The sequence below is a fragment of the Budorcas taxicolor genome, chromosome 1 (genome assembly GCF_023091745.1).
Source record: "Budorcas taxicolor isolate Tak-1 chromosome 1, Takin1.1, whole genome shotgun sequence".
Classification (NCBI taxonomy): domain Eukaryota; kingdom Metazoa; phylum Chordata; class Mammalia; order Artiodactyla; family Bovidae; genus Budorcas; species Budorcas taxicolor.
Genome location: NC_068910.1, coordinates 148419481 through 148447242, shown reverse-complemented (window position 1 = coordinate 148447242; position 27762 = coordinate 148419481). Strand labels below are relative to the sequence as shown.

At 40.6% G+C, this 27762-nt stretch overlaps 1 protein-coding gene across 3 annotated transcripts in view; it reads right to left on the bottom strand.

Annotated features, from left to right (window-relative positions):
- The window catches only part of MCCC1 (methylcrotonyl-CoA carboxylase subunit 1), a 53019-nt gene extending 29063 nt beyond the window's left edge, over positions 1-23956 (bottom strand). The window contains exons 1-7 of one of the 3 annotated variants that reach the window (XM_052638329.1): positions 23830-23956; positions 16943-16989; positions 16168-16304; positions 13688-13783; positions 3799-3920; positions 3220-3367; positions 3010-3131 (exon numbers count right to left, since the gene is read on the bottom strand). In XM_052638329.1, coding sequence (XP_052494289.1) covers positions 3010-3131; positions 3220-3367; positions 3799-3920; positions 13688-13783; positions 16168-16304; positions 16943-16989; positions 23830-23918 — 761 coding nt within the window. In that variant the 5' untranslated portion in view covers positions 23919-23956. The remainder of the gene's footprint in view (positions 1-3009; positions 3132-3219; positions 3368-3798; positions 3921-13687; positions 13784-16167; positions 16305-16942; positions 16990-23829) is intronic. The other 2 variants (XM_052638330.1, XM_052638332.1) reach the window with 2 other exon arrangements.
- Between the last annotated feature and the right edge of the window lie 3806 nt (positions 23957-27762).

The window sequence follows — 27762 nt, the reverse complement described above, 5'->3', positions numbered from 1 at the left end:
CCATGAAAGCATTCTTCCCAGGAGATTCATTTTGACATGTTCACACTGTAGTTCATTTCACACATTCACCACTATAATACAGAAATTTTTTTGCAGTTGAATTTTGGTTATTTAGTTGCTAAATTGTGTCTCACTCTCTGCCAGCCTGCCAGGCTCTTCTGTCCATGAGATTTCCCAGGCAAGAATACTGGAGTGGGTAGGCATTTCCTACTCCAGGGGATCTTCCTGATTCAAGGATCAAACCTGCGTCTCCTGTACTGGCAATACAATTCTTTACCACTGAGCCACCAGGGAAGCCCTCGGTTGAGTTTTTAGAGTAAAAAGTATCAAACATACAAGAAATTTTTAAAAAATCCAGGAAGTCTTCTGATGTCCTATTTCAGCACAATGGCTAATTTCTGTTCCTTTTTGTTCACCTCATGAAACACTTCTTCATTAAACCCCTTGGAAGATATGTTTTTCCTTCACGTATCACTTCTACTGAATGTTCTATTTAAAAATGTCCCAATTTGTCCAACATATTCTCTTGACAAAATAATTGGAGCTGATTTCTTCCTTTGGGATTTGCCTCCTTGATCTTTTCTGTTTTTATTTACTCGTAAGCTACCAACACCAAACTCATTCTTGCTATCATTATTTTGAATAAACTTATCTGTGAGATCAATTAAGAATCAAAAGCCCAAGAGATTCTATGTCCCCCCCAGTATTCTTCCTTTCATTATAGAGATCCAAGTTCCTGACTTTACCACACCCACTGACTCCCCCTTATCCTTTAGCTGTCCCAGGAAAGGAGACACTGGAGCAGGAACTCCAAGTTCTGAAAGGAGCACTGGAGGCCACACCAAGAGCACAGGACAGCTCTTTTCTGACGTCTCAGAAACTGGAAACATTTTCCCTTGGCTCTTTACAAAGGACGCCCTCTGACGATCTGTGTTCTGTTAGGATTCCTACAGTTGTCAAATCACTCTTGTTATTTCCCTTTTTCTGATGATCCTTTTCTGTGTTGTTTTATCTAACATAGAGATTCTGGAGCACAGTGTCTGAGAACCAGGAAGTGCATCAAATCCCAGTCACTGCAATTCAGTCATTGCTGGGGTCTGGCTAGATACACAGATGCAGCTGGTTTCTGGTAGGAATGCCTTGATATTTCCTAAGAGCTCTAAAGTTTTTATTTTCCTATTTACACTTTTAATCCATCTAGAATGTATACTGAATATAAAGTGAGGAAGGAGTCTGATTTTTTTTTTAGATTAAAATAGTACACTTTGAAGACTGTTACCTATCCCAACCTTTCAAATAAGCTCAATAGTTCTAATCAGATATATAATACATTTTGATTTCTACTTTTCTCAGTTATTGGCACCACATTCTTCTGGCCCTCCATTAATTCAACAAGTAATTATTTAGCAGAATATAAAATAGTGTGATTATCATGATATTGAAATGTTATTACTAGAAAATACAGAAGACAAATATGTAGAAATGCTAATACTTATAATGATTTTGTTTTCCATATCTTGTATTTTTCAAGTTTGTAATGTATTTATATTACTTTTCCTGATGCCTATCATGAAGAAAATATTTTGAGACTGACTTTTTTTAAACTGTCACATTCTAAATGAATTTAATTTACTGTGCCATGCTCAGGGACAATTCTAAATTTTGTAAGGCTTGAAACAAAAACAATTTGGGAGCCCACTTGAAGAAAAGTACAAAAAATAGGTATAGAATCTTCAAAGGTGCCCATAGAAGAGAAGGGACTGAAGCTTTAGCTCATCATCTTCAAGGTAAATCTCTCTCTGGTTATTGTTACAAAATGAATTATTCTTGATAAAAGTCACTTTTGACTTACAGGTTTATATATGTGTGTGTCTGTATATTTAACACAAAATCTATGAAACAAGAAGCTTTTATAATCAGTATCTTACTTTAAGCAATACACGTGAAAATAAAATTTCTAATAAAATAAATTAGAAATGCACAGGGTATTTGCTATAGTGGCACCCAGAGAAGCAGTTTAGTGTGGTCACTGGGAGTGTGAATTCCAGAGTCAAATTGCCTGGGTTCAAATCTCAGCTTCACCAATTCCTAATTTGGAGACCTCAGGCAATTCAGATGACCACTCCGCTGCTCAGTATATTCACCTGAAAAAAAGAGAACAGGGCGTACCTAATGGGACCGTTGCAGGAATTAGATTAGAAATGGAAGGACAGCAAGATTACTACTTGCTTCCCTGGTGGCTCAGTGGTAAAGGATCCACCTGCAATGCAGGAGACCTGGGTTCGAATCCTGGGTTGGGAAGATCCTCTGGAGAAGGGAATGGCAACCCACTCCAGTATTCTTGCCTGGAGAATCCCCATGGACAGAGGAGCCTGGCAGGCTACAGTCCACGGGGTTGCAAAGAATCTTAGAAATATACTAAGATTACTACTTAGTACATGTGAAATACTTAAACCCTGGCCATGGTTAAGTGCAAAATAAGGGTGAGTTATTAGTATTATTTGTTAACATATCACTTATAATTACAATTCAAGTTGGGTAACTATTTCCATTTTCTGAACATCTCAGATGATGCTTACAGAGTTCTGTGATATAAAGCTTAATTTCTTACAAGAATTTTACTTTGAAAAGACTAAATGCCATCAACAAGAAATGCAATGAATGAATTAATGATACATCTTTATCATGGAACCAATAAACACCCAATAAAAAGAATGAGGTATATCTGTATTTACTGCCAGAGAAAGATGTCTACCATATAATACTAGCATATACTATTAAGGTTCTATTTACTGTTCTTCTGTATGTATCTTGTATTGTGTGTGTCTATGCATAAATGTTTCTATTCATGTAGAAAATGCCTGGAGGAATACATACCTTAATATAGGTGGAGTGGGACTGAGGAACTTAATGTACTCATGTACTCTTAGAACTTTATATTTTACATAATGTGCTTGCATTTCTAACTCAATTTTAAAATCTGAGCCAGAAAAAAAGAGCTGAACCTACCTTGGTGTGTCCACAAACTTCTCAATCAGCATGGCATCATCATTGAAAGACTTCTTAGCTTCTCTCCGTGCTGATTCTAACTGCTCTTGAAATTCTTTTTCAGATCTAACGATCCTCATACCCTAAGATGGAAAGATAGTGATGTCTACAGTATAAGTAAAACAACTTAGACTAGTCCAAAACAGAAAATACAAGCACGCACAACCTTACTTTTCCTCCTCCACCACGGACGGCTTTAATCATGACGGGGTAACCAATTGTCCTAGCATGCTCTTTCAGGCATTGGTCTGACTGGTCCTCCCCGTGATAACCCTCCACAACAGGCACTCCAGCAGCAGCCATGATGGATTTAGATGTGCTTTAGAATAAAAAAATTGATATGCCCCAAAGCTATGAATTATTTCATAGAAGAAAAACACAAATACTGCCAAGTCTATAAAATACAATGGAACTTTAAAAAGAAAACACTCCATAGGAAAGAAAGGACTATAGTCTGAGACAACTAATATTAATACAATTGTTAAAATATCTACTAGTTTTCTCAACCCAGTTTTCATATGGTAGTTCATTCCATCCTGTTTTTTAATCCCAAAAAACTGATCAACATATTGATTACCAACACAATTATTATGCTTGATATTTTCCGTAATGCATTGTAGTGGCATATACATAAGTTATGCCTATGGTGACATAAAGATATATTAACCTATTACCTAGGTCTATTGTAGGTAAAATAAACCATTTCAATTAATCTTCTGATGGCCGTATTTAAAAGATATACGCTCATACCTCTTTATACCCATGTCTCTAATTGCTGATGAAGGAGGACCTACAAAAATGATTCCTTCTTGCTTACACAGTTCAGCAAATTCCATGTTTTCTGAGAGAAAGCCATATCCTGGATGAATAGCCTAGAAGGGAGAAATGAACAGATAAGCTTTCTGGTGCCCCACTGGCAGACTGCGGCACAGGTGATGGCATCTCCCTCTGGGGAGGCCCCTCCCTATGCTAACAGGTACACATGGTCTCTATCAGAACATGTTTCCAAAGAGACGTCCGAACTTTACTTTTCTAATATATTTTTAGTTGAAGCATATTTGATTTACAACTGAATTTTCATACTAAAGTTCTGAAGCCTTACCTGAAACAGAAAAACCAATATTTCTTTTTATGGTGGTAATATCATATCAAATTTACCATTTTAACCACTTTCAGTGTATAGTTCAGTGGCGTTAAGTATGCTCACAATGTTGTGCAACCATCACCATCCATCAACCCCCAAATTCTATACCTATTAAATAATAATTTCCCATTCCCTGATAACCTCTATTTTATTTTCCATCTTTTCTGTACCTGATAAAAGGGAATCAAACAATATTTGCCTGTTTGTCTCTGGCTTATTTTATTTAGCATGCTCTTTTCAAGTATTAGAATATCATTCCTTTTCACGGCTGCCTAATGGTCCACTGCAGTTATAGTCTACATTTTGTTCATCCGTGTCTATCTGATAGACATGCAGACTGCTTTGGTTACTGTGAGTAATGCTGCTATGAACATTAGTATATAAGTATCCTGCTTTAAATTCTTTCAGGTATATATGAAATGTCAAGGAATATTTGCAGTTAGGAGTAAAGAACTTCAGGGTGGCAAAGCAGGTAGGTGGCGGTTTGCTGTCTCTACAAAGCTGGCCTAGAACTGAAACCGTGTGCCCAAAAGTTGCAAAGAGCACCCTTACACAATACTAACTCATTTAGCTTCAGGTCACTATCTGCTGATGCTGCCTTTCCAGAAAAAAAGCTAAGAATCAAACAAGAGTCATATAGTCAAACAGTAGTAAAGTCTGTATACACTTCAGTGAAAAAGGACCCTCTTAGATTTTAACCTAATCACTTGCAACTTACTCAGAGTTTTAAGAAATTTACTTGGCTGTCTTATCCCACAGAAGAGGAAAATCAGTAACTGAATGACTGCAAGATTTCTAAGAGAAACATCCTGACAGTGAAAAGGGACAAAAGACAGGAGAGTAAAAAGCGGAACAGGCTTATGTGGTTTAGCAAGGAGTAAGGCAACTTCAACTTCAATAGTCCTGAGGGCATTTCTGTCCTTTTAAAATAATAATTAAGTATGTATAATTATAATCAAGAGAATGTGAAAAGGAAAAAGCTTATCCAACCCTATTTCAAAACCGTTATGTCCAAAGAACCTTTCAAAATAAAAGGGGTAAGCTTTAGACATCTGGGAAACTCCTGTGACTAGAAAAACCCACATCTTAGGAACAGTACATAGCAATATGCTAGATACTGAATACAAATAATCACATTTTGAGGTCAGCTCAGAGTTTTGTTCCTTTTAAACCAAAGTTCGATTTTAGTCATTTTATATGAAATGTTAAATATTATTTATGTAAGGCAAAGTAAAACAGGTCTACATGCCAGTCCTATCTGATTTTTTAACAGCTTTTTTAAAGGTAGGATTTCCAATATGAAACATTCACCCATTTACAGTCTGATGAATCAAGCACATTTAGATAACTGTGCTGTAACTGGACTGTGACTATACCCCAGCTTTATGACACTTCTGCCAGAATTCCTATATGCCCGTATGCATAAATGATGAATCCTTGCTCACAGAACCAAGCAACTACTGACTTGCTTTCTTTCTATATAATTTTACCTCTTTTAGAAGACTCATATAATGGAACCATATAGTCCACAATTTTATATGTCTGGCTTAAACTTACCATAATTTTCTGTGGTTCACCAGCAAAAAGAAAAAGAAAGAGTACTGATGCATGCCACAACAAGGATATATATACCACTTTTGTTTACAGACTATATGGCTATATCACATTTAAAAAAAATAATTTTATTTATTTTTAGTCATTGAATTTTTGCTGTGCTGAGTCTTTGCTGCTGCCGGGGCTTGTCTCGTTGAGGGGAGCAGGGGCTACTCTGGTGGTGCACAGGCTCCTCAGTGGTGGCTTCCCTTGTGGAGCACAGGCCCCAGGCACAAGGGCTTCAGCAGTCGTGGCCACGTGCTCAGCAGTTTCGGCTGCCAAGCTCTGAACACGGGTGTAGCTGCTTCCCGCATGTGGGATCTTCTTGACCAGGGATTGAACCTGTGTCTCCTACATTGGCAGGTAGATTCTCTACCACTGAGCTACCAGGGAAGCCCACACATTTTGTTTTTTACTAATTTGGATTTTTCTCAGTTTTTGGCTATTATGATTAATGCTATTATAAACATGCATGTGTAGGTCTTCAATTTTTCTCAGAAATGTTTCATAGTTTTCAGTAGATAGGTCTTGAACTAACTTTTTTACTAAGTGTCTGATTTTCATTGATGTTATTGCAAATACAACTGCTTCCTTAATTTCATTTTCAAAGTGTTTGTTGCTAGCCTCCCTTCTTTTGGAACAGACACTTAATTCAACAGAACCCTGATTAACTAGATAAATACTCTCTTTTTGAAACTAAGAAGAAAAGCAGCTGTCTCTTTGTAAACAACAATGTTCAAACACTTATGGGAATGGCCTCAAGGAATTTAACTAATTTCTTTTAGGGTGAACACTGATATATACAAACCACAGTATCCTCAAGCATTTGAGTGGATTAAAAAGGAAATCTAACAATGCTACTACCGCCAGTGGGCTAATTTCCTAGCCATCAGCCATGTGTTTAACTGCCGATTCACCCTGGTGCGACACAGGATTGCAAGCCTTTTTAGACTGTTCATCCTTTGGTAGTAAGACACCTTTAACATGAAAGACAGAAAACTGGTATCATCTCCTACCCTTAAATCTCTGCCAAAATAATTCCTTCCATGTTTACAGTTTGTGTCTCTTCTGCTCTGCGCTTGATCAAGCATATGCATAGACACAAAGTTGTTGCTGTTACTATTGGCTCTGTCTTCAGCAAAACTGAGATGTGTCTGCTTTCCACGGTGGAGCAGACAATTGATACTCCTCAAATCCTTGTTTTGTGTGTGTATGATTTTGAAATGTCTCTAATAAAGTTATTTATTCCTGGTGGCACATTAAAAGAAACTGGAGCACTTTCACAAAACATTCGTGTTTAGGAGCTAATCCAGGTAACCAGCTTTCCACTAAATAATAATATACTTACAAAAAAGGTAAGGAAGTCACTCAGTCGTGTCTGACTCTTTGCAACCCCATGGACTATACAGTCCATGGAATTCTCCAGGCCAGAATACTAGAGTGGGTAGCTGGTCCCTTCTCCAGGGGATCTTCCCAACCCAGGGATCAAACCTAGGTCTCCTACATTGCAGGCGATTCTTTACCAGCTGAGCCACAAGGGAAGCCCCTTTACAAAAAAATGTACATTGTAAGTATACAGCTTTTTTAAACATAGTTTTCATAAATACTCAGTTCAAGAAACAAATAATCATCAACATTCCATCAGAGAGCAGAAAGCTCTCTTCCAGGTAATTTTAGGTCCCGCCCAAGGTACTACATCAACATTTTCTTTAAAAGGCTCCTCAGTGATTCTAATCTTTAGCCAGAGCTTACTACTGCTACCTCTTTCCCAGCCACAGAAGACCCGAGACAACTGACAATCAAGAGGACCAGTCCAATGAGCATGCTTACCATTCTATCTTCCAGAGTCTCTCAATACAGCCATATCACGGAACAAACTACCAGAAATTTAGCTCCTGAGTAAATTTTACTCTAGTGTCTATAAAAATGCCTATGTCAAAATGGCCACATTTAGAATTCTACATGGAAACACAAAAGACTTCAAATAGCCAAAACAATTTTAAGAAAGAACAGAGCCGGAGGAACCACACTCTCTGACTTCAGACCATACTACAAAGCTACAGTAGTCAAAGCAGTATGGTACTGGTATAAAAACAGACATACATCAATGGAACAGGATAGAGCCCAGAAAAAAAAATCCATATATTTATGTTCAATCTACAACAAAGGAGGCAAAAATATACAATGGAGAAAAGACAGTCTGGTACATATATAGCCACATGTAAAGGAATAAAATTAGAACATTCTCTAACATCATATACAAAGATAAACTCAAAATGGATTAAAGACCTAAATGTAAGACCAGATACTATAAAACTCCTAGAGGAAAACACAGGCAGAACACACTTTGACATAAATTGCAGCAATATATATTTTTTTGATCAGTCTCCTAAAGAAAAGGAAATAAAAGCAAAAATAAACAAAAGGAACCACATTAAAATTAAAAGCTTTTGGTCAGCAAAGGAAACCACTGCCAAAACTAAAACACAATCTACTGAGTGGGAGAAAATGTTTGCAAATGATATGACTGATACGGGATTAGCAAATGATATGACTGATACGGGATTAATATGCAACATATAAACAACTCATACAATTCAACATCAAAAAAACAAACAACCTGACTAAAAAATGGGCAGAAGAACCCAATGGACATTTTTCCAAAAAGGAAATGCAGATGGCCAACAGGCACATGAAAAGATGCTCAACATCACTAATTAACAGGGAAATACAAATCAAAACTACAATGAGATATCACCTCACAACTGTAAGTAGGGCTACCATCAAAAAGAACAGAAATAATAAATGCTGGTAGGGATATGGACAAAAGGGGATACTTCTGCACTGTTGGTGGGAATGTAAATTGGTGCAGCCACTATGGAGGCTTCTCAAAAATCTGAAGAGAACTACCATATAACCCAGCAATTCTACTCCCAGGTATATATCTGGGGGAAAAAATGAAAACACTAATTCAAAAAGATACATGCACCCCAATGTTCACAGAAGCATTATTTACAATTGCTAGGATCTGCAAACAACCTAAATGCCCATCAATAGATGAATGGACAAAGAAGATCTGATATATGTACACAATGGAATACTACTCAGCCATAAAAAAGAATGGAATTTTGCCATTTGCAGCAACATGAATGGACTTAGAAGGCATTATGTTAAGTAAAATAAATCAGACAGAGAAAGACAAATATGGAGTCACTTATATGAGGAACCTAAAAAGTACAACAAGTTAGTGAGTACAACAAAAAGGAAACAGGGAGTTCCCTGGCAGTCCAGTGGTTAGGACTCAGTACTCTCACAGCCAGGGTCGCAGGTTCAATCTCTGGCCAGGAAATTAAGACGCTGCAAGCTACGCTGCATGACCAGAAAAAAAAAGCAGACTCACAGATACATCGAACTACCAGTGCGGAGAGGGAAAAAGGGAGGGGCAAAACAGGGGTAGGAGACTAAGCAGTATAAACCATTTTGTATAGAATAAGCTGCAAGAATACATTCTACAACATGGGGAACATAGCCAATATTTTGTAATAACTGCAAGTGAAATGTATCCTTTAAAAATTGTATAAAAATTTAAAAAAAGCATTCTACATCTTTTGCAAACTTCTTTCAATATCACTGCTGCTGCTGCTGCTAAGTCATTAATCAATGTCCTTTATTAAAACAATCAATACGATTCTTGTCAAAGTGAGGGCAAGGTTTGCTTCCCTAATTGGCAAATAGCCTTTTAGTGAAGAACGCTGTGGGCTTCCCAGGTGGCCCTAGGGGTAAAGTCCCTGCCTGCCAAGGCAGGAGATGTAAGAGACACGGGTTTGATCCCTGGGTTGGGAACATCCCCTGGAGGAGGACATGGAAACCCACTCCAGTATTCTTGCGTGGGGAAACCCATGGACAGAGAAGCCTGGCAAGCTACAGTCCATAGGGTTACAAAGAGTTAGACGTGACTTCGCATGCACGCGAGCAAGCAAAGAGCCCTGTAAATTGTAACCTACCAAAGAAAGCTGAGCGCTGAAGAACTGATGCTTTTGAACTGTGGTGTTGGAGAAGACTCTTGAGAGAGTCCCTTGGACTGCAAGGAGATCCAACCAGTCCATCCTGAAGGAGATCAGTCCTGGGTGTTCTTTGGAAGGAATGATGCTAAAGCTGAAACATCAATACTTTGGCCACCTCATGCGAAGAGTTGACTCACTGGAAAAGACTCTGATGCTGGGAGGGATTGGGGGCAGGAGGAGAAGGGGACGACAGAGGATGAGATGCCTGGATAGCACCACCAACTCGATGGACGTGAGTTTGAGTAAACTCCGGGAGTTGGTGATGGACAGGGAGGCCAGGCGTGCTGCAATTCATGGGGTTGCAAAGAGTCAGACATGACTGAATGACTGAACTGAACTGAAACTTCCTTTTTGATCAGGCAGCTTTCTCTGGCCTAAGTTTTCTGACTTAATTCCAATCACTATGCCCCAATAATAGTCCCATATTACTTATTTCTTGCTTTTACTCTTAACCACTATCTGTAATACTTGCAATTCACCTCAAATCTTAAATATCCGGGCAAAATGTGTGAAGATTATTTGTGTTACTATAACACTATTTGTGTTCTTACAGCATCTAATGTAATACTAATCCAGATAGACATGGCGTTGACAAACTCCCAGAATTAACATATGACACATTTGCTACAGAGTCATTACTTACACTGAAAAATGGTCTCAGTGAACTGCCATTAAGAAGGAAAAGGATTTTCACCTCTTTGATTAGAAAGCAAAGATAAAATAAGGAAGCTTACAAGAAGTTATTTTTGAAATTTCTGATTAAACCTTCCTCTTTCCCAAAATGCCAGACAAGGTCTATTAAACACACTAGTAAAGTAATGCTCAAAATTCTCCAAGCCAGGCTTCAACAGTATGTGAACTGTGAACCTCCAGATGTTCAAGCTGGATTTAGAAATGGCAGAGAAACCAGAGATCAAATTGCGAACATCTGCTGGATTATCAAAAAAGCAAGAGAGTTCCAGAAAAACATCTAGTTCTGCTTTATTAACTATGCCAAAGCCTCTGACTGTGTGGATCACAATAAACTGTGGAAAATTCTGAAAGAGATGGGAATACCAGACCACCTGACCTGCCTATTGAGAAATCTGTATGCAGGTCAGGAAGTAACAGTTAGAACTGGACATGGAACAACAGACTGGTTCCAAATAGGGAAAGGAGTACGTCAAGGCTGTATATTGTCACCCTGCTTATTTAACTGCTATGCAGAGTACATCATGAGAAATGCTGGGCTGGAGGAAGCACAAGCTGGAATCAAGATTGCTGGGAGAAATTCAATAACCTCAGATATGCAGATGACACCACCCTTATGTCAGAAAACAAAAAAGAACTAAAGAGCCTCTTGATGAAAATGAAAGAAGAGAGTGAAAAAGTTGGCTTAAAGTTCAACATTCAGAAAACGAAGATCATGGCATCTGGTCCCATCACTTCATGGCAAATAGATGGGGAAACAATGGAAACAGTGATAGATTTTATTTTCGTGGGCTCCAAAATTACTGCAGATGGTGACTGCAGCCATGAAATTAAAAGACGCCTGCTTATTAGAAGAAAAGTTATGATCAACTTAGACGGCATATTAAAAAGCAGAGACATTACATTGCCACCAAAGGTCCATCTAGTCAAAGCTATAGTTTTGCCAGTAGTCATATATGGATGTGAGAGCTGGACTATAAAGAAAGCTGAGTGCCGAAGAATTGATGCTTTGAGCTGTGATGTTGGAGAAGACTCTAGAGAGTCCCTTAGACTGCAGTGAGATCCAACCAGTCCATCCTAAAGGAAATCAGTCCTGAATATTCATTGAAATGACTGATGGTGAAACTGAAACTCCAATACTTTGGCCACATGATGTGAAGAACTGACTCATTGGAAAAGACCCTAATGCTGGGAAAGATTGAAGGTGGGAGAAGGGGATGACAGAGGATGAGATGACTGGATGGCATCACGACTTGATGGTCATGAGCTTGAGTAAACTCTGGGAGTTGGTCATGGACAGGGAGGCATGGCGTTTTGCAGTCCACGGGGTCGCAAAGAGTCAGACATGACTGAAAGGCTGAACTGAACTGAACTTCTTTTCTGCCTCAACTACCAGAGTGTAGCTTTAGACACAGGGTATAAACTCTTATTAGTCATTGCTGCATTCATACTTAGAAGCTGGCACAAAGCAGAAGACCAAATAATGCCTGCTGAGCGAATAAAGGCATGAATGAGATGTCAAGGGGGAAACAGTACTTTAGGCACATAGAACAATATAAGCAAATGCTCGGAGAAAGAAGCATAATGTGTAAAGATGGAGAAAAGTTCACTGTAGCCATTATAAAGAACTGGTGATGAGAGGTAAGTTTTGATAAATACTGGAAACACTCAAATGCTAGGCTGAAGAGTTTGAACTTTATCTTGTAACCACTGGGGATTTACTCACTGGGGAACAGGATGAGACAGGGGGTAAGTTATTGAGAAAAAAATAAAGAGTAGGCGGTATTGAGGAAACAAGTGTTTAAGAAACATCTGTCTTATAGTAAAAGCAACTGCTAGCAGTAATCTGCCTAGCACAACTCATTGGATGGGCAGGGGATTTAGAAGCAGGGAAATCAGATGAGAATCAGAAAATCCAGATAGGAGATTGTAAGGACTGGCTGTGTGGTTAAAAAGAACAACTTCTGGAGACAATTCAAAGAAAGATTCAATACAAGTTGGCTCCTGTTTTATTTTGAAGGATGAGAGACGTAATAACAGTAAAGTTTTGAGCCTGAGATATTGAAAAAGCAGGGAGCAGGGCCCTGGAATGAGACTGGGAAGTCAAGAGGGAAAAAGACTCCTTTTTTGATTCTACTTTTCCTTATAATTTAGACCACCATCTATTTCTGCTAAAGAATCTGATGTTCCTAGGACCTGTCTTAGAAGATAGAGGATTTCCTGGAAGACAGAGGATCTCCCTCTTAAATATGTAATTAAAACCTCCCTCTACCTGTTTCCCCAAAGATCTAAAGCACAGGATTCAGTAAGAAGGTAAAGTGGCTGACGAGTGAGAAGGGACACATCTTGTTTACAATAACAACCCCATTCAGTTCAGTTCAGTTCAGTCGCTCAGTCGTGTCTGACTCTTTGCGACCCCATGAATCGCAGCACGCCAGGCCTCCCTGTCCATCACCAACTCCCGGAGTTTACCCAAACTCATGTCCATTGAGACGGTGATGCCATCCAGCCATCTCATCCTCTGTCATCCGCTTCTCCTCCCTCCCTCAATCTTTCCCAGCATCAGGGTTTCTTCAAATGAGTCAGCTCTTCACATCATGTGGCCAAAGTATTGGAGTTTCAGCTTCAACATCATCCTTCCAATGAACACCCAGGACTGATCTCCTTTAGGATGGCTGGATCTCCTTGCAGTCCAAGGGACTCTCAAGAGTCTTCTCCAACACCACAGTCCAAAAGCATCAATTCTTCAGCGCTCAGCTTTCTTCACAGTCCAACGCTCACATCTATACATGACTACTGGAAAAACCATAGCCTTGACTAGATGGACCTTTGTTGGCAAAGTAATGTCTCTGCTTTTGAATATGCTATCTAGGTTGGTCATAACTTTCCTTCCAAGGAGTAAGCGTCTTTTAATTTCATGGCTGCAATCACCATCTGCAGTGATTTTGGAGCCCCAAAAAATAAGAGTCTGACACTGTTTCCACTGTTTCCCCATCTATTTCCCATGAAGTAAACAACCCCATAATCAAATGTAAAAACCTTAGGAATAGTTAAAAAGAGAGAACAAGTTCTATAAATAATAAGTAACTTTGTGTAAACTACAAAACTTATTCCTCTTGCAATGCAGATTTCTTCATGAATCTATTACCTGTGCGGCGGAGATCTTGGCCACTTGAATGATTTTTTCCATAGAAAGGTAGCTCTGCTGAGAGGGAGCGGGGCCGATAAGGTAGGCTTCATCTGCCTGTGGAAGGAATATTACAGGCTTAACAGACCACACAGCTAGGACACATGAGTACACTGTACAGAACTGCTGGCTGCCTAAGAACAATGCAAGAACTGAGAAAGAAGCAGCAGCTCATGTCTATGTTACAAAAATTAGGCAGCTTGGAATATTTTACATGAGATACCAAAACTTGACTTTTTATGAATAAAACACACAGAGTGAAATTAAAGTGCCCTGGGTTAGGAAGGAAGAGGCGTTAGTCACAGCATTATTATTAGCAACAAGAGTAACCTTAAATGTAGTTAATGCCGAAAACGTAGTTTGAAAACAGACAAAATATACCACAGATGTAATACAGCAAGAAATAAAATTACAAAGTTTCCTGAAGTTTTATAATTATTACAGTATGATAATACTCCTTCTATACATTTGTGAACTATTTTATACTGTCCCTTAAAACTGTCACATAATCATAGCATCTCTTGAAGCAGACCAGAAGTAACCTCTGTGATCAATTTGGGACATATCTTCCCATTTCCACATTCCTATTTATTTGAACATATTTATATAACCATCCAACAGTTTTAGTTTTTGTTTTTACACAAACAGGGTTACACTCTAGAGTCATTGTCTGCAATTCATTTTTTCATTAACAGTACATCTTTCCTTGCTAGTACACAGGTCTACCTCATTTTTTTGAAACAATTGCATAAAGTTCCACAGTAGGGAGGTAACTTAGTTCATTTAATCAGGTACCTCTTAACAGACATTCAAGCCATAATGGCAAATGGATGCCAGCAACATCTTGTACATGACTCTGGGGGCACATGTATGAGTGTATCTCTGGACGGAGATCTAGAGGAGTGTTTGCAGGGTTGGGTGAAAGACATAACATTTTAATCACTCCTGGTTAATCACCCTTTGAAATGGTGTCATTAACATACATTTCTATCAGCAAATTAATTCCTAACCACATTAACCGACACTGAATAGTATCCACCTTGCATAGGGGTAACATGGAAATCTGCTTTTCAAGCTATCAATCTGGCTGAAGTGCAGAAAATATTGTGAGAGGGGGTCAAGAGTAGAAGTAGGCAAACCACGTACAAGGCTACAGCATCTGACCAGGTGAAGATGACAGCGGTTTTGACTTAAGGTGCAGGTGGTAGAGGGCAGAGAGAAGTGGAAAGAAATGTTTGAGAAGCAGAATTAACAACAACTGGGGATTGTCTGGATGGGGGCGGGGGAATGATGTACACTGGGGATGAGGATGGGAGATATTCAAACAACCCCCGAATCTCTGGCATTATCATTTTGATAAGCAATGGTATTGCGATCTACTGGGTTAAGGAAGTCTGTAAGAAAAGCAGCTTCAGTAGAGAGAGGAAAGGTGATGAGTTCAATTTCGGACATACTGGTTTGGTGCCCATCCGGGGGAGCTGGACAGACATGGATCACATTCAAAAGGAAGGCTGGGCTAGAAACTCACTTTTGGAAGTTTTTAGCAAAGGAGTTGATGATATGATCTAAAGTGATACGATCTAGAGTGCACAGTGAGAAAAGGCGAAATTGGAAGATTCTTGGTAGGAGACAGAAGGATTCCATAGTGCAGGAAGACAACTGGCCTTGGACGGGGAGAGGACGGATGCAGACGCAGTGAGTGGGTTCTACGGCCGGAAGCTCAGTCCTACGTCCTCTGGGAATTGGGATCAGGTGAGAACAGACGGTCGAGGGAGACGCAGAGGCCGGAATGGAGCAAAATGGGTTCCAGATAGAATCTGCGGGGAAAGTGGCCAGACAGCTGCATGGGCCTGCTGTGCAGTGTGGAAAACCCAGGTGAAGTGGGTCACCAGGAATTTGTCAGTCTTTGGAGTCTTGCTGCAGCCAGAAAGGCCAGTAGCTAAATTCATCCATGGTTGGGTTCTGTCTGGTGTTAATAACTAATAACAATCAATAACAATCACAAACCTCAGGGGAGTAAGGTCCTTTCAGTTATAATTTACAGTTAAGCCAAGGCTCAGAAACATTAAGTGAGTTGTCCAAGATCCTTTGGCCAGTAAGCGGCAGTTGGTAAGTCTGACCTCAGTCCTTCTCCTGGTAAATCAAGGATCTGGACGTGTGCCACTGACAGTGGGATCTGTGGGTCAGTCGCATTCTCTGAATCAACCCTTGTTGAAACAGGACCTTGCCTATAAGTCAACTGCACCACTAAGCACATAGCTTAGTTCCACTGGTGTTATGTCTGGTTACCAAGATAAATTATTACTGAACAGGTTGAACTTACCTACTTAGATACTGTTAACACTAGCAAATATAAACTGTCAACCAAGAAGTAAAATACTGACACAATAAACAAATAACAGTCACTTACAAAATTTGACTTCTGGTTTTAAAAAACGTACCATGTCAACATGCATGGAATTCCTGTCGGCCTCACTATAAACAGCCACAGACTGTACACCCATTTTTTTGGCTGTCCGTATCACCCTGCAGGCAATTTCTCCTCTGTTTGCAATGAGGACCTTGGAAATGTTTTTTCCTGTTTAAAATACCATGAAAACCATATACAAATATTACTGGGGAATTAAGGCATGAGAATGCAAAATATAGTTGTCCTTCAGTATCTGTGGGGGACTGGTTAACTATTTGGTGACCACAAGTACATAACCCCACGCCTCCTAGAGCCTAAGGGCTGATAATGTGACATCACCCTGTGACATCACCATTTCCTCACCATCAGCCAATCAGAGACTTGTGCACAAGCTCATCACATATCCTGAGACCCATCTCCCTCACCTGACTTCTAAAGATGTTTTTGCTGAAACCCTTCTGGGGGAACTCGGGGCTTTTTGAGGCATAAGCCCTGCAATAAACCTTTCTCTGCTCCAAACTTCCAATGTTTTGGTTTATTTGGCCTCACTGTCTGTGGGGCACACAAACTTGGGCTAACAATTCAGCTAAAAGAAATGGTAGCTCCAGGATTTGAACCCAGATTAGCTTCACTCCACAATGAATGAAGTTCTTCGTCACTCTGCTCCATTGCCTCTATCCCTCTGTACACAGTGGTGTGGGTTAAGCATATAAAAATATTCTATTATGCACACATTAAATAATTAAACCTTTCCTTTTCTTACTTCACAATCTGAAACAAAGCCAAACAGAAGACACTGTCAGTACCTGTGGTTGTTGCATACTTCCTTGTTCTTTGCTTCCAAGCCCATCCCCTATAAAATGAATCCAAATGGAATTATAATTAAACAGGATATATAAGATCTGTCACTGCTTTTTCAGAAGAATCTCAATTTTTAAAAACTTGAAATCAAGTTCAGATAAGACCTTAGTTAAATCTAAAGCCTACAGCATGATTTAATAAGATTTTCTTTGTAGGAAGAAAACAAATCTAGAAATCAAAAATTACAGTTCTGACTGATTTCCCTGGCACTCCATGTCCTTGCCCAGACCACCTAACCTGCTCTGCTCACTCCTGAGTCTGGCAAGAGAGCCTGGAGTCAGAGACAATTAGAAAGCTAAGGTACTTCAAGATCATCCAGTTCAGCTTTTTTCCCAAACTCTTTTCACTAGAGTCCAAAGTAAAAATCATGTTCAACTTTACAATCCAATACACACACAGAGGTTTCAAGAAAGAAAAATCTCCCTATGTTTCAGTAGTTCCTGTTGTATTCCATTTTATTAAATAAAACATTGATCAAACTACAGTTGGAAAAATACTAATCTAATTCACTCCTCTGGTAAGACAGGTTTGCACAACTAAGCCCAGAGAAATAAAGGGAACGAGCTGAGCAAACGCAGTAGAAAGAGTGCTGGTGACGCCAAGCAAGTCACTTACATCAGTGTTTCTCAATCTTTTTTCCATTGAAGTGAAGTGAAAGTTGCTCAGTCGTGTCCGACTCTTTGTGACGCCATGGACTATACAGTCCATGGAATTCTCCAGGCCAGAATACTGGAGTGGGTAGCCGTTCCCTTCTCCAGGGGATCTTCCCAACCCAGGGATCGAACCCAGGTCTCCTGCATTGCAGGTGGATTCTTTACCAGATGAGCCACAAGGGAAGCTTTTTTTCATTACTCCCTCCTAAAAAAGTATATAAATACTAAGGAAAAAGATTTTGTAGGAGGGGCTGAGCTTTGCAGAGCCACCAACAATGGTAATTAACATCAAAGATTTTGTCACTCTCTCAAGAAACAATTTTTATATAAATAAGAAATGGAGAAAGCAGGGAGCCTAATGATTTATGTCTTAACCAGGGAGAAGTTCATTAATATCTAAAACAACTTTAAGTTCTACGATACCTATTGATACAGTAACTTAACATTGAAACTAACCACGAACTGATAGAAAGCGGGCCAGATTCATACAATGCCTATTAGGTGTCAGTTAAAAAGAATACACTGAGAAACCAACAAACTGCAGAAGTAATTCTCCCTTCGTCCTTTCTGTCCATATCTGGAAGATCTGGGAAAACTATGGTTATAAAGAACAAACCATTTTATTTATTTACTTTTTTGGCCACACTACAAAGTACAGGGGATCTTCCCCAATCAGGAATAGAACCCATGCCCCCTGCAGCGGAAGCAGTCTTCTGACCACTGGACCACAAGGGAATATTTATTTATGTATTTGGCTCTGCTGGGTCCTTGTTGCAGCATGTAGGATCTAGTTTCCCAACCAGGGATCCAAACTAGGACCCCTGCATTGGGAGTACAGATTCTTAACCACTGGGCCACCAAGGAAGTCCCAAGAACTAACCATTTTAGATCCTTTACAAGGCAGGCCATAAAAAGGCACAACGTATATTAGAAACCTAAGAATGTTTAAACTACGCACAATTGCACTCATCCATCTCCTATGATACCAAAGTAATGCTCAAAATTTACCAAGCCAGATTTCAACAGTATGTGAACTGAGAACTTCCAAATGTTCAAGCTGGATTTAGAAAAGGCACGGGAACCAGAGATCAAATTGCAAACATCCGTTAGATCATTGAAAAAGCAAGAGAGTTCCAGAAAAAAATCTTCTTCTTCTTTAGTGACACTGCCAAAGCCTTTGACAGTGTTCAGTTCAGTCACTCAGTCGTGTCTGACTCTTTACAACTCCATGGACTGAAGCACGCCAGGCCTCCCTGTCCATCATCAACTCCTGGAGTTTACTCAGACTCATGTCCATTGAGTCAGTGACATCATCCAAACATCTCATTCTCTGTCGTCCCCTTCTCCTCCTACCTTTAATCTTTCCCAGCATCAGGGTCTTTTCAAATGAGTCAGCTGTTCGCATCAGGCATTGGAGTTTCAGCTTCAACATCAGTCCTTCCAAAGAACACCCAGGACTGATCTCCTTTAGGATGGACTGGTTGGATCTCCGTGCAGTCCAAGGGACTCTCAAGAGTCTTCTCCAACACCACAGTTCAAAAGCATCAATTCTTCGGCGCTCAGCCTTCTTCACAGTCCAACTCTCACATCCATACATGACTACTGGAAAAACCATAGCCTTGACTAGACAGAACTTTGTTGGTAAAGTAATGTCTCTGCTTTTTAATATGCTGTCTAGGTTGGTCATAACTTTCCTTCCAAGGAGTAAGCGTCTTTTTATTCCATGGCCGCAGTCACCATCTGCACTGATTTTGGAGCCCCCCAAAAATGAAGTCTGTCACTGTTCCCACTGTTTCTCCATCTATTTGCTATGAAGTGATAGGACTGGAGGCCATGATCTTTGTTTTCTGAATGTTGAGCTTTAAGCCAACTTTTTCACTCTCCACTTTCACTTTCATCAAGAGGCTCTTTAGGTTTTCTTCACTTTCTGCCATAAGCGTAGTGTCATCTGCATATCTGAGGTTATTGATACTTCTCCTAGCAATCTTGATTCCAGCTTGTGCTTCATTCAGCCCAGTGTTTCTCATGATGTACTCTGCATATAAGTTAAATAAGCAATGTGACACTATACAGCTTTGATGTAATCCTTTTCCTATTTGGAACCAGTCTGTTATTCCATGTCCAGTTCTAACTGTGCTTCCTCACCTGCATACATTTTTCTCAGGAGGCAGGTCAGATGGTCTGGTATTCCCATCTCTTTCAGAATTTTCCAGTTTGTTATGATCCACACAGTCAGAGGCTTTGGCATAGTCAATAAACCAGAAGTAGATGTTTTTCTGGAATTCTCTTGCTTTTTCAATGATCCAGTGGATGTTGGCAATTTGATCTCTGGTTCCTCTGCCTTTTCTAAATCCTGCTTGAACATCTGGAAGTTCATGGATCACGTACTGTTGAAGCCCGGCTTGGAGAATTTTGAGCATTACTTTACTAGTATGTGAAATGAGTGGAATTGTGTGGTAGTTCGAACATTCTTTGACTTCACATTCCAGGATTTCTGGCTCTGGGTGAGTGATCACACCATTGTGATTATCTGGGTCATGAAGATCTTTTTTGTACAGTTCTTCTGTGTATTCTTGCCACCTCTTAATATTTTCTGCTTCTGTTAGGTCCATACCATTTCTGTCCCTTATTGAGCCCATCTTTGCATGAAATGTTCCCTTGGCATCTCTAATTTTCTTGATGTGCTCTCTAGTCTTTCCCATTCTATTGTTTTCCTCTATTTCTTTGCATTGATCACTGAGGAAGGCTTTCTTATCTCTCCTTGCTATTCTTTGGAACTTTGCATTCAAATGGGTCTATCTTTCCTTTCCTCCTTTGCTTTTCACTTCTCTTCTTTTCACAGATGTTTGTAAGGCCTCTTCAGACAGCCATTTGGCCTTTTTGCGTTTCGTTTTCTTGGGGATGGTCTTGCTCCCTGCCTCCTGTACAATGTCACCAACCTCTGTCCATTGATCATCTGGCACTGTCTATCAGATCTAGTCCTTTAATCTAGAGAGTTGGACTGTAAAGAAACCTGAGCGCCGAAGAGTTGATGCTTTTGAACTGTGGTGTTGGAGAAGACTCTTGAGAGTCCCTTGGACTGCAGGAAGATCAAACCAGTCAATCCTAAAAGAAATCAGTCCTGAATATTCATTGGAAGGACTGATGCTTCCAATTTCATTGGAAGGACGATGAAACCCTAATACTTCGGCCACCAGACGCAAAGAACCGACTCGTTGGAAAGATCCTGATACTGGGAAAGACTGAAGGCAGGAGAAGGGGATGGCTGAGGATGAGATGGTTGGATGGCATCACCAATTCGATGGATGTGAGTTTGAGTAGGCTCTGGGAGTTGGTGATGGACAACGAAGCCTAGAGTGCTGCAGTCCATGGGGTTGCAAAGTGTCAGACACGACTGAGTGACTGAACTGAACTGATATTAGATACTGTGTAACTCATGTGTAGCATATACATATATCAATAGTATGTATAGAAATGTAATTGAATAGGACTAGCCTTTCACTGGGGTAGAGACGCAGGAAGCTAGATGTTAGAGTGGAGGACCAGACACTCATTGCCCTCTGATGCGCACTCAGTCAGAAGCTGACATCCATGAAGGGTTCCTGGGAAGACCCATAGCTTTGGCACTTGAGTTCCACAAGACGGTTTTCTCAGGAGGTTACTGCTTTCCAACATTTTTCCAATCACCTGACAGCTTTCTTGAGCTTCAGCAGTGAGGCCAGGATCAAAGTCTCTTCCTATCACAGTCTTCAGATAGGTTTACTGATAAGATTCAAGGCCTGTCCTGGACAAGTGTCTATAAAATTGCAATTTTTTGATAAATCCAGCTAAGACTCTGATTCTGTTTTAAGGACATTGATGAACTAAAATCTTCTTCTGCCATTTCCCAGTGTAGACCCCACACACATCACTTTGACTAAAATCTTCTACCCCAACAACATTCTGACTGGTCTACTCCATTTTTCACCATTTACAATTTAAAATGGCTTAAAAAACATTAAGAAGTTGCCTTCATGTGATTATTGTACCCTGATTCAAGAATTTCTACACTAGTTTATTCTCATTTAAAAAAATCTACCAACAGACTAGATTTCTTTTCTGAGTTACTACAAACTCATAACATAAAAAGATATGTAAATGTACACCCATGGCTGATTCACGCGAATGTACAGCAAAACCCACCACAATATTGTAAATTAGCCTCCAATTTAAAAAAAAAAGAAAAAGATATGTAAAGAAGGACTTCCTTGGTGGTCCAGTGGCTAAGACTTGGCACTCTCAATACAGGCCTGGGTTTGATCCCTGGAGAAGGAAATGGCAACCCACTCCAGTGTTATTGCCTGGAGAATCCCAGGGATGGCGGAGCCTGGTGGGCTGCCGTCTATGGGGTAGCATAGAGTCGGACATGACTGAAGTGACTTAGCAGCAGCAGCAGGGAATTAGATTCCGCATGCTCCAACTAAAAGATTCTGCATGTTGCAACTAAGACCTGGCCCAGCCAAATAAATATTTTTTAAAAACTTAAAATCTCTATAAAATAACAAATAAATAAATCAGACCATGGCACTCCCTGCTCAATTCCTCCTCCAATTGTTTCCCTGTGTCACTTAGAATGAAATCTCAATTCTTAAAAAAAAAGACATGTAAACACCCTAAATACTGATAAGATTTTTAGTTCTGCATGCCATTAACAATTCTAACATTTTCCAGGGTGACAACTATTTGAGAATAGTTCTATACCTAATACCTGAAAATTTGAGAGGGAGAGGGAAGTGAGAGAAAATGAGTCTGTGTAATATCCTGAAGAGCCCCAGAAACTTAAGAAAAAATCAGGAGAAAGAGAAGATCACTAACATTGCTTTCACCATCATATTTTACTCTGGGGCTAGTCCTACACAATTAAATAACTGAAAATCTACATATATACAGTAACTTTGGGACAATAAAAGGAAAAAAAATCTTGAGACTTAAATCATTGAGTCTGCAAAGGCTACATCTATGGATTGATTCATATGCATCAGATTCTATTTAAGAATAAACAAATGGTTCTAATTCTATTTATTCTATTTAAGCCTCTTTACATTAATGTTAATTCATTTAATAAGCATAGTCCAAGATACTAGTATTGTTTCTTCTAGGGATAGTATCATTATCTCCTTCTAAAGAAACTGATGCACTGAAGTAGGTAACTTGCCCAAGATTACTCACACACCCAGTGAAGAGCAAAGCTGAGTCCCCTGTACTCTGACTGCATAGAGTCTGTGCCCTTAAACTATACTATCTTTCCAGAATGATAAACGAGGAGGAAGCAGAGAAGGTGCGAAGAGAAGGCAAAGGAAGTTAAAGAAGCCTGCTATCGGGAAACCTGGGGGTATCTTCACTGCCAAAATTATTGTGTGGGTGCGTGCTAAGTCGCTTCAGTGGAGTCCAACTCTGTGAGACCCTATGGCCTGTAACCTGTCAGGCTCCTCTGTCCATGGAATTCTCCAGGCAAGAATACTGGAGTGGGTTGCCAGTGCCCTCCTCCAGGGGATCTTCCCCATCAGGGATCATGCTTTGGCAGGTGGGTTCTTGACCATAAGCGCCAAAGCTTAAAACCTGAAACTCATCAGCAGTCAGGTTAGCTAGAGTGAGTCATACCTGATATGTACAAAGCTGTTGACAAAACCTCTCAGCTCCCTGGACGATAAATTTGCTGTTGTTAACTTGATTTATCTCAGGGAAGGGGAAGAACTCCAAGAGGCCTTAGCATCTTGGCGCCATTTCTTACTAACAGTCGGACACGACTGAGCAACTAACACACACAACTGCAGTGCAATCTAGGGCAAACCGTTGGCTCCTTCGGACTTCACCAGAAGCGGGATTATAACAAAGCTCGCCGCAGACTGACAGCAGTGAAAGCAGTGTGAATGGTTAGCAGCCGTACAAGCGTTTTCTTGCCCCTGTGGCGAGGGGAGCATGGAGAGGGCAGGCCCAGCTCCACCCCCTCCAAAATGGGCAGAAGGCTGAAGAGCGGATGTGTGGAAGGGAAAAAGAAGGGAATCCCCCCGGGATGGGCTAGACTTTTTCTTCCGTCCTTCCTCCCCCTCGCCCCTTGGTCCCTCTGCGCCTCTCAGCGCGCACGAGTCCATTCACTTCCGGGCGCGACAATGACCCACCGCCCCTCCACCCGCCCTTACCTCGGCGGCAGCAGCAAGCGCGGGACTCGCTGCCACCGGTGCCTCTCCGCCGCCACGAGCAGCACCGACACCGCAGAGGCCGCCGCCATGTCCCTCAGCCGCGCCGCTCTCTGACGCCTTAAGCTACGAGCTGCGGCCCCCTCACTACAAATACTTGTCGCAGCTGCGCAGCCCTCTTGTCCTCCGCCGGCCACCGTACAAATCAAAGCCAAGCAATAGGCCTCCCGAAGCGTGTTGGGGGCGTTTCCACCAAAACCAATCAAAGAACAGAGCAGGGCTTGGGGGCGGTGATTGGCCAGTCGGGGCTCGTGCCGCGGGGGTGTGGTCCCCGCTTCTCCGCCCTTTGCACTAGTTCGTGAAGGGGTAAGCTGCGTCCTCAGTTACTCTGGAATCCGGCTTGCTGTCCCTTCCCGTGGACCTCGGCGTTCCTTGGTTCTGGAACCCTCCTCCTGACTTTTATTATTAAAATCGCGCGGAAGCTGGCGAGGCAGAGTCATGAAAAAAAGTCAAATGGAGTGGAGAGCAAGATAAAATTCTCTAGCGGTCTCGGGAACGGTTAAAATAAATAGATAATTAGCTAAAATTTAAACAACCTGAACTTTTTAAAAAGTGTTTTAATTGTTGAAAAGAGAAAGTCAGAACCGAAATGAAGAATGTCTAGGGAATAAAAGTACTGAAAAGACTACATATAATGCTTATTTGAGATAGCTAAAACACACGATTATAGGAAGATTATAGTGAAAGTAAGCCATCCTATTCAAGGGTTAGAAAAAAAATACATAAGCAGAGCAGAATTAAGTCATTAGTAAAGATTAAAAGAAAGAAATAAAGGAATTTAAAAAACTATGATCCAAGCCTGTAGGCAGGTCTGGAAGCAACAGTTAGAACTGGACATGGAACAGCAGACTGGTTCCAAATAGGAAAAGGAGTATGTCAAGGCTGTATATTGTCACCCTGCGTATTTAACTTACATGCAAAGTACATCATGAGAAATGCTGGGCTGAAGGAAGCACAAGCTGGAATCAAGATTGCTGGGAGAAATATCAATAACCTCAGATGTGCAGATGACACCACCCTTATGGCAGAAAGTGAAGAACTAAAGAGCCTCTTGATGAAAATGAAAAAGGAGAGTGAAAAAGTTGGCTTAAGCTCAACATTCAGAAAATGAAGATCATGGCATCTGGTCCCATCACTTCATGGCAAATAGATGGGGAAACAGTGGAAACAGTGGCAGACTTTATTTTTTGGGCCTCCTAAATCACTGCAGATGGTGACTGCAGCCATGAAATTTAAAACGCTTACTCCTTGTAAGAAAAGTTATGACCAACCTAGACAGCATATTAAAAAGCAGAGACGTTACTTTGTCAACAAATGTCCATCTAGTCGAGACTATGGTTTTTCCAGTAGTCATGTATGGATGTGAGAGTTGGACTATAAACAAAGCTGAGTGCCAAAGAATTGATGCTTTTGAATTGTAGTGTTGGAGAAGACTTTTGAAATTTCCTTGGACTGCAAGGAGATCCAACCAGTCCATCCTAAAGGAGATCAGTTCTGGGTGTTCATTGGAAGGACTGATATTGAAGCTGAAACTCCAATACTTTGGCCACCTGATGCGGACAGCTGACTCATTTGAAAAGACCCTGATGCTGGGAGGGATTGGGGGCAGTAGGAGAAGGGGATGACAGAGGATGAGATGGTTGGATGGCATCACCGCCTCAATGAACATGGGTTTGGGTAGACTCTGGCAGTTGGTGATGGACAGGGAGGCCTAGCATGCTGCGGTTCGTGGGGTCGCAAAGAGTCAGACACGACTGAGCGACTGAACTGAACTGAACTAGAGAAGCACTAAGTCCAGATGTTCAAATAAATCAATAAAAATTGTTAAATAATTAGAAGTAAAGGGGGGAAACTACATTGCTATGATTTTTTTTTTAAGTGAGGGAAAGCTGCAGGTATAGGAAAAAAATTTGTAAGAGACTATTTTGCTCAATTTTTATCAAAGTTTGAAAACCTCTATGAACTGGATGATATTTAAGACAAGAAAATGCAATGTACTGAAACAGGTCCAAGATCAAAAATCTAAGTAAAAGCAATATCATAGAAGAACAAGAGAATATTATCAAAGACTTAATGTTCCTACTACCTTCATTTCCACTCCCAAAACATGTGACTCACCTTATCTTACAGGGAAAGGCCACCAAAATGCTGAATATTAGTTGACCTTAATGCTATTGAGTCTGATCCATCAGTTCAGTTCAGTTCAGTTCAGTCGCTCAGTTGTGTCCTCCAATTCTTTGCGACCCCATGGACTGAAGCAAGCCAGGCCTCCCTGTCCATGACCAACTCCCAGAGTTTACTCAAGCTCATGTCCATCCAGTCGGTGATGCCATCCAACCATCTCATTCTCTGCTATTGCCTTCTCCTCCCACCCTCAATCTTTCCCCAAATCAGGGTCTTTTCCAGTGAGTCAGTTCTTCGCATCAGGTGGCCAAAATATTGGAGTTTCAGCTTCAGCATCAGTCCTTCCAATGAATATTCAGGACTGATTTCCTTTAGGATGGACTGATTGGATCTCCTTGCAGTCCAAAGGACTCTCAAGAGTCTTTTCCAACACTACAGTCCAAAAGCATCAATTCTTTGGCACTCAGCTTTGTTTATAGTCCAACTCTCACATCCATACATGACTACTGGAAAAACCATGGCTTTGACTAGACAGACCTTTGGTGGTAAAGTAATCTCTGCTTTTTAATATGCTGTCTAGGTTGGTCATAACTTTTCTTACAAGGAGCAAGTATCTTAAATTTCATGGCTGCAGTTACCATCTGCAGTGATTTCAGAGCCCTGAAAAATAGTCTGTCACTGTTTCCACTGTTTCCCTATCTATTTGCCGTGAAGTGATGGGACCAGATGCCATGATTTAGTTTTCTGAATGTTGAGCTTTAAGCCAACTTTTTCACTCTCCTCTTTCACTTTCATCGAGAGGCTCTTTAGTTCTTCACTTTCTGCCATAAGGGTGGTGTCATCTGCATATCTAGGCTATTGAATTTCTCCCAGCAATCTTGATTCCAGCTTGTGCTTCCTCCAGCCCAGCATTTTTTATGATGACAATATACAGGGTGACAATATACAGCCTTGACGTAGTCCTTTTCCTGTTTGGAACCAGTCTGTTGTTCCATGTCCAGTTCTAACTGCTGCTTCCTGACCGGCATACAGATTTCTCAAGAGGCAGGTCTAGTGGTCTGGTATTCCTATCTCTTTAAGAATTTTCTACAGTTCGTTGTGATCCACACAGTCAAAGGCTTTGGCGTAGTCAATAAAGCAGAAATAGATGTTTTTCTGGAACTTTCATGCTTTTTTGATAATCCAGCGGATGTTGGCAATTTGATCTCTGGTTCCTCTGACTTTTCTAAAACCAGCTTAAACATCTGGAAGTTCACAGTTCACATACTGTTGAAGCCTGGCTTGGAGAGTTTTGAGCATTACTTTACTAGTGTGTGAGATGAGTGCAATTTTATGGTAGTTTGAACATTCTTTGTCATTGCCTTTCTTTGGGATTGGAATGAAAACTGACCTTTTCCGGTCCTGTAGCCACTGCTGAGTTTTCCAAATTTGCTGGCATATTGAGTGTAGCCTTTTCATGGCATCATCTTTTAGGATTTGAAATAGCTCAACTGGAATTCCATCACCTCCACTAGCTTTGTTCGTAGTGATGCTTCCTAAGACCCACTTGACTTTGCATTCCTGGATGTCTGGCTCTGGCTGAGTGATCACACCATCGTGATTATCTGGGTCATGAAGATCTTTTTTGTATAGTTCTTCTGTGTATTCTTGCCAACTCTTCTTAATATCCTCTGCTTCTGTTAGGTCCATACCATTTCTGTCCTTTATCGAGCCCATCTGTGCATGAAATGTTCCCTTGGTATCTCTAATTTT